The 7209-nt window shown below is 40.3% G+C and overlaps 1 protein-coding gene across 1 annotated transcript; it reads right to left on the reverse strand.

Annotated features, from left to right (window-relative positions):
- Nucleotides 1–2119: 2119 nt before the first annotated feature.
- LOC141086520 (keratin, type I cytoskeletal 12-like) lies at nucleotides 2120–4968 on the reverse strand. Its single transcript, XM_073572656.1, has 8 exons — nucleotides 4419–4968; nucleotides 4214–4296; nucleotides 3970–4126; nucleotides 3661–3819; nucleotides 3444–3569; nucleotides 3056–3273; nucleotides 2710–2741; nucleotides 2120–2424 (listed from the first exon to the last, which is right to left on the reverse strand). The coding sequence occupies exons 1-8, from the start codon at nucleotides 4896–4898 to the stop codon at nucleotides 2327–2329; spliced, it is 1353 nt and encodes a 450-aa protein (XP_073428757.1). The 5' UTR covers nucleotides 4899–4968; the 3' UTR covers nucleotides 2120–2326.
- Between the last annotated feature and the right edge of the window lie 2241 nt (nucleotides 4969–7209).

The raw sequence follows: 7209 nt of genomic DNA on the forward strand, positions 1-7209 counted from the left end.
GCACCTGTGGTTTGCACACGTAAGTTTTTCATTTTTTCAGGAATGACGGTTAGGCCTAATTCCGGAACTGCGGTTGACCTGCACTTACTGGGAAATCATTGTTCGCGGGTAATAATTGTAATCACAGATCCCCATCACTAACGTTGTTCAGCGGGTTATCTGCACCTGTAAGCGACAAACGCTGGCCTTTTCAGTGTAGCGCACATGCAGCCACGGACATGTAAGGGCATGACCCACCAGTTATTGGCCAATCTCATGTGCCAGAGCCTCACGTGTCCCTCTAGTAAGCCGGACTCGGACCGCGGGGCATGACGTAGTCTCGTTCGTTAACGGAATTAAGCTTGCAATGTGTGCATCTTTTCTGTAGCTTGCATGGTTGAGGTTTCCCAGGTGGAGTCAAATTAAACCGTAGGCTCCACTCCTGGTGGTGCCCTTCTGGACATTCCTTTATGGTTCAGCTTTGCAACCATACTGCCCACGTAAAACAAACACTTTGCCTTCATGAACGCTGTTTGGAGGGGCATGACTCGTGGGAATAACGCCGCCCAATCAGTTAACCTGCTAGAGAGATCCTTCGTTGCTCGCAAGCATGACATCACACTCCCTAGGAAGAAGGTAATGCCACTGTGGCGACCGTACTCCTGGGGGCGACACAAGTGCACTGATGCCCAGCCACTGCTCGATGAATCTGCTGGTACATTGACCCAGACCACTACATTCCCCTCGCACGCTACACGGCCTGAATCTGACCCTGAGGAAACTCATGTTACCCTTCCCATATACAGTTCCATCTTACACGGTGACAAAGAGGAAGCTGCAGATGAAAGTGCAGGTTCGGCCCACCCGCCATCAGACACACCACCGTACTATCAGGGGCCCTGTGCCAGTGCCGTCGCCAACAAGTGGGCCCCCCCTGCTTGCTCAGGATCACAGCACTTGCAAGGTTGAAATACTGTGCAGTGAGATGGAAGATGGGAACGACGAGGAGTCCAGACTAGTACAGGGATTCCCTAGCGAGGAGACTTATTTCATTGTTTTCAATGTTGGGACAGCAATTTTTGGGGAGCACTATACTCTGGAGAATGATAGATGGGGCCCACCATACACTGGAACATTCCAAAGGTGGACATCAGACACTGGAGCAGCATTTACAGGGCCCATTATACACTAGAGCATTAGAAATGGGGCCCATTATGTTTGGAGCATTATTTGGGACCATAAGACAGTGGAGCTTCATCCATGGGGACCAACATATACTGTAGCATTATGTGGAGCTCATCATATACTGTTTCAAACATTATATGGGACCAATGATTCTGTATGGAGAAATAGATGGGCCTCGTCATGAGATGTAAAAAGTGAAGTATTTTTCATTGTACTATACCGCTATTTCTCTGCCGTATCGGAGCATGATGAGTTGTGGTATGTGTTAAAGGGGCGCTCTTTCTCCCAGGGCACATGAAAACCAGGAGCCAGCCCTCCCCCCCCACAACTTTAGCCAAATAACCCCCATTTTTCAGTGCGTAACTTGTATTATGAAGTTAATTAAGGTTGACAAGCTTAAGTAAGAAGAATTGATGCTTTTGGCATTCAAATGGGCACTGTAGGTGTGTTTCCTGTCCTCCTCTCACTGCCGACTTTTATTCCCCATTGACTTACATTGGGTTTCGTGTTTCGGGACGACCCCGACTTTTCCCTATTATCAGACGATCTTGCTCGACCCGACTTTTGGAAAAGTCGGGTTTCACGAAACGAAACTCGACCCTAAAAAAACAAAAGTCGCTCAACTCTAGTATGAACCAAATGAATCCACCTATAATACTCGTACCCATAGAGGTTTTTAATGACCAACTGTACCTCTGTATAAATCTAAGGCAAAATAGTTGAATAGAACCCTTGTATGGGAAGAACTATATAGCAGCACAGAAAATCTATACAGGATTGCACTATGGAGCACCATATGACCATGTTCATCAATCCTTCTCCTTCTTAGACTTGATTGCTGTAGCAAGTATTATTTCCCTAAAAATGTAAGGTATATCTTTCCAGCTAATTAGAATCTGATCTATGTGAGTTTTTTCCTACATGATAAAAGTAATCCATATACACATTCACAAACTTTGCATCAAAAGTTAGCTTTATTGAAAGGACGTTATAGTTAGCAGTACCCTATACAAGTAGTATATGATAAATACACCTCTTAATATTTAAAATACATCTCTCAGCAGGAAAAAAGCATAGAATTAAAACATGGCTTGTATAGGAACATCATAATATGTTAAGAAGGTAGCAGCTTTGATGTGAATTGTAAATTTGATGGGACTGATCAGATTTTCTCTTCATGCTCTTTTACTTGTTGTGACACCACTCTTCCATTCACCAATTCTTCAACAATGGTTTTAACAATTCGGGACTTGACAGGCTCTAAAGAAATCAATGCAAAACTAGTATTAAAAAAAAACAGATGCTAAAGAGGATAATAGGTGCATACAGGAGCATCAGATACATAAAACACAATATCTGCGCAAAAATTTTGTGTATGTTCCAACAAACCACAGTCTTAAACTATCCTGCTGCATTACAGGAGACCAGCTAAGCTGTGGGATATGATTGTTGAATTTTTCTGGTACCAACTCAGCAAAATCATGAATGCAGCTCTGGAGTATAATAATTCCTATGTAGTGCATTAGTGTAATATAATTTGCTTACCTCTTGAAACTTGAGGGGGAGTCTGGACTTTGCTGAAATAAAATAATATGTAGCATTAAAAAATGTTATACATTATTTACTAGTCATTCAATGGAATGCAGTGAAAACTCTTTGAGATTGAAAGAAAAAAAAAGAAAGAAAGAAAGAAAGAAAGAAAGAAAGAATGAATAAAAAGGCAATCAAGATCAATAAAAAAACAACCTGGATAAAGTGTTGTCATCTTTATGGTGGACCTTTGAAAAGGCTTCACTATATATTAAGTCATAGAATGTTATGTCCACCAAAAGTATTGGCAAGTCCTCCATCAAAATTACAATCAAAGTTCAGAGTACTAAACTCTTCTTACCTGGATTCACCTTCCAGCAAGCAACGATAAGTCTCAATTTCTTTCTCTAGTCTGGTTTTGATATCGAGGAGTTGATCATATTCCAAGCCTTGCCTTTCCATGTCAGTTCTAACTTCACACAACTGTAGTTCTAAGATGCTAATCTTCTCTTGGATCTTCCCAAGTTGGACACAGTAGTTGCCCTCTGTCTCAGCTAATGAATTTTCTAGAGATTTTTTCTATTGAGAGAAATTGAGCAATTTATCTTTTTGTTTCAATCTTAGATTGTGTTTCATTTACATCAATATTACTTGGAGAGAAATACATGGCTAGACATTTGGGTAGATACATATCTCATGAAAGTGAGAACATGAACATTTTTAAATCATGGATTATTTATGGTCCATACCATAGCCTGAGCAGCTTGCAGTTCAATTTCCAGTGCTTGTACAGAGCGTTTCAAATCTGTGATTTCACTCTTGCTGGACTGGATTTGTTCAGCCCCAGATGAGATCTCTTTTTTGAGAGCTTTGCACTGAAATAAAGCCATATATTTAAGAATAACTAAAGGATCTCAAAGTGATCAAATTCAAAATTGGTTGTCATGGAGATCCAGTTGAGTTTACCGCTTCATTAAATTGTGCTTCTGCATCTCTACGATTCTTTTCTGCCAGTTCTTCATAGTCTGATCTCATATTATTTAGAATTTCAGTGAGGTCAACTCCAGGAGCCGCTTTCATTTCCACTGTTAGTTCTCCTGTAACTCCTTGGAAACTCTTCATCTCCTAAAAACAGTGAAATTTTTGATGGTCTATAAAATTAGACATTTTGTATTTCAACATGAGAAAATGTGTTTTGGATTACAATTTCATACACAGTAAGACAGTATGTATAAGATGAAGTATGAATAAATTAAATAGTAGGAGTTTGTATACCTCTTCATGGTTCTTCTTCAAGCAGATAAGTTCCTCAGTCAAGTTTTCAATCTGTGACTCAAGGTCACACTTGGACAAGTTCAGGTCATCAAGCACTCTTCGTAGACCATTAATATCAGCCTCTACACTTTGACGGAGGCACAGCTCATTTTCATACCTACAGGAAAGTTCAGACCATCAGCTTAAGCTTAATTCAACGATAAATTAAGTTCTTTAGCTGTAAGTCAATGAATAGAAAACTTACTTGATCTTGAAATCATCAGCTGCCAGACGGGCATTATCAACCTGAAGGACGACTCTTGCATTGTCCACAGTTGCAAGTTGAATCTATGGAAATAATTATTACAAAAACAATTGCATAATTGTCTCAAACATCCATTTTCAATATTTCTGTGAACCAACCCTACATTTTGACAATTTAAAATATATTTTTTTATAAGAATCAGTACCTGCTTCTTGAGGTCTTCAATTATATTGAAATATTTGCTGTAGTCCTGTTTTGGCTTGTTATCATTGTTGTGTTTTTCATACCATTCCTTAATTTTGCACTCAAGGTCAGCATTGGCATCTTCTAATGCTCTCACTTTACCCAGATAAGTGGCAAGACGATCGTTAAGATTCTGCATGGTCCCCTTTTCATCACCAGACAGGAGATTATCTCCAAAACCACCAGAAACACCACCACCAAAGCCACCTCCAAAGCCTCCTGCACTAATCAAGTTACTACCAAAGGCAGCACCACCACTTAAGCTACCACCAAAAGAACCTGCACCACCATATCCAGCTGAAACACCTCCACTTTGGCTTCCACCATAGCCTGCAGCGCCACATGCTCCTCCAGAGTTTCCAAGAAATGAGCAAATGGCTGTCCCATATCCACCACCTCCAACAGATACTCTTGAAGATGCTGAGCCTTTTTGGTAAGACATGTTCTTGATAGATGCTAAGTAAGCCCTCCTAGTTTAACTATGCGAAAGAGATAGCAAGCTTACTTCCCAAGTAAACATAGGCTTTATATATCATAATGACTGGGTGGTTTCTTTTGGTACAACCTCCAAATCCAATTTTGGCTCTAAATTTCTTGATGAAATGTTAATTAAAATGTATACTTAATGTGTCCACTTGGCCTAATTTGTAAAATGCCTTTGGGCCCTTGTTAAGATAAAATGATATAAGGGTGGAGCATAGATAAGTATTATTTTATTTCCTTTAATCTGTTAGACAGGTAATTTATGTTTTGAAACCATTTCTCCCTCCCTTCTCCCAGATTCCTGTTTTATAGCTGAAATTTACATGCATGATTTCCAAAGTAAAATTCCTTTGATAGTATACAGTCATCAAGTCATTAATTTGCATCATACATTTAGAGAAAATGCAGTGGAAAGCCTTTGAAAAATTGCAATGAATACAGCATTCAATGAATTTTACAGATCTTAAAGGATTTTCCAATTCTCATAGCATTGACTATCATTATTCATTTGGTGGAAGTGACATTTTTCACACCTCCTATCAATCAGATGTTTGAGGGGCCATGGTCATCATCAAGCACTGCAGAGACTTCTGCTTTGTTAACCTTCATGTGGTCTACAATTGCACTGGCTATACTGGGATTTGCAGAATTGTTTCTGTCACTTTATGGGAATAACGCTTACATTTTTACTACAGTCCCGACTATGTAGACACCGTGCTAGTAAAAAGTGTACAGGAAGCTTCAGCAGTGCCACAGTACCTTCAATTAGCTGATTACTGGGGCAGCTGAGAATTGGACCTACATCTATGAAGGCTTGTTTCCCCTTTATCGGTCTCTAATCAAGCTGTGAATCACCTAACAAATGAGCAAAACACTTGATTAAATAGTATCGTCCTGTGTAAACAGATGTGCTGCCAAGAACATTGATATTCTGTGCGTACAGTGTGATCACGCTAATGATCATTTCGTATGCATGGAAGCGTGGTCAACTTTCGCTCTGTCTAAACAGGTTTAAACATTTGTTGATCGACTATCATATATCTGATCGACAGTCTTTTAGATGCCCGCAGTAGGCCAGTGTCAAAACAGCATTAGTGACTTTTCAGTTAATAGAAGGGGCTCCTATGTTAAGGTACTGTCACACTTAGCGATGCACCAGCGATCCCGACCAGTGATATGACACGGTCAGGATCGCTGGTGCATCGCTAAGTGGTCGCTAGTGAGCTGCCACACAGGCAGATCTCACCAGCGACATAGCAGGGGTCGGGGGTCGCTACTTACCTGTCAGATGAGGAGATCCTGACGTCCTCCCGCCCGGCTCCACGCTCGTCGCTCGCCGGCGCCGAAGCCCAGCCGGAAGCTGACGACCAGAAACAGTCCAGGACGTTCTCACGTGATCAGCGACAATCAGCGGGGGAACCGGTCGGAGGTAAGAATCAGGCATAGCGATATCGCTAGCAATATCGCTGCTACGTCACAAAACCAGTGACGTTACAGCGATATTGCTAGCGATATCGCTTAGTGTGACAGGCCCTTAAAAGGGGTTAGCGAAGCTAATTATGTAATGTCAGATCATTGGGTGAACACCCAACATCTCAATAATAAGCTGTTATCAGCTCCTGTAAGTTGTATTCAGTGAATGGAGCTGAACAGGACAGCTTCATTTACTATATACTATAATATAAATTTACTAGAGTGCTGAATAATAATTTGTTTTCACTGAAAATTGAGCACTTTCATACCAGGTTTGCCACAAATTTCAACTAATTACATTCATCTGCTGGAAACATGGTCCTAAACCTTATGTAAATACAGATATTAATGATAGATAGTAATGATAGATCTTAATGTAATTTTTTTAACTTTTTAAAGGTTCTCATACACATAAGATAGTTGTCAGCCGAATGCTACACCAGCATGCATGTCTTTTCGATCGGGGATGGGAAGTAAGCTGTTGCCTGACACCCCTGGTAGTGGATTATCTCCCCGGAGAACATAAGGTTTGGGCGTTCTGATTTACACTGCTCCATCATTCTCTCCTTTAAGATCATCTGTGGATAGAGAGTTGGCAGGTCCTAAAAGACGAAGCTAAAATCGTCAGGATCGACCGACTTTAATCTAACACATAAGGAGCCCTTAAATTGAAATCATCATTAGAAAACAAACAATTATTTAAAACAAGTTTTTGTGTTTAAAATAATTTTTTTTATTTTTGTGTTTTAATGTTCTTTAAAAATGAAAAAGAGAAATCTTTTTTAGATTCTAACTTC

Source organism: Dendrobates tinctorius, unplaced genomic scaffold, assembly GCF_039654945.1.
Source record: "Dendrobates tinctorius isolate UK_male_01 unplaced genomic scaffold, ASM3965494v1 ptg000032l, whole genome shotgun sequence".
Taxonomy (NCBI): Eukaryota; Metazoa; Chordata; class Amphibia; order Anura; family Dendrobatidae; genus Dendrobates; species Dendrobates tinctorius.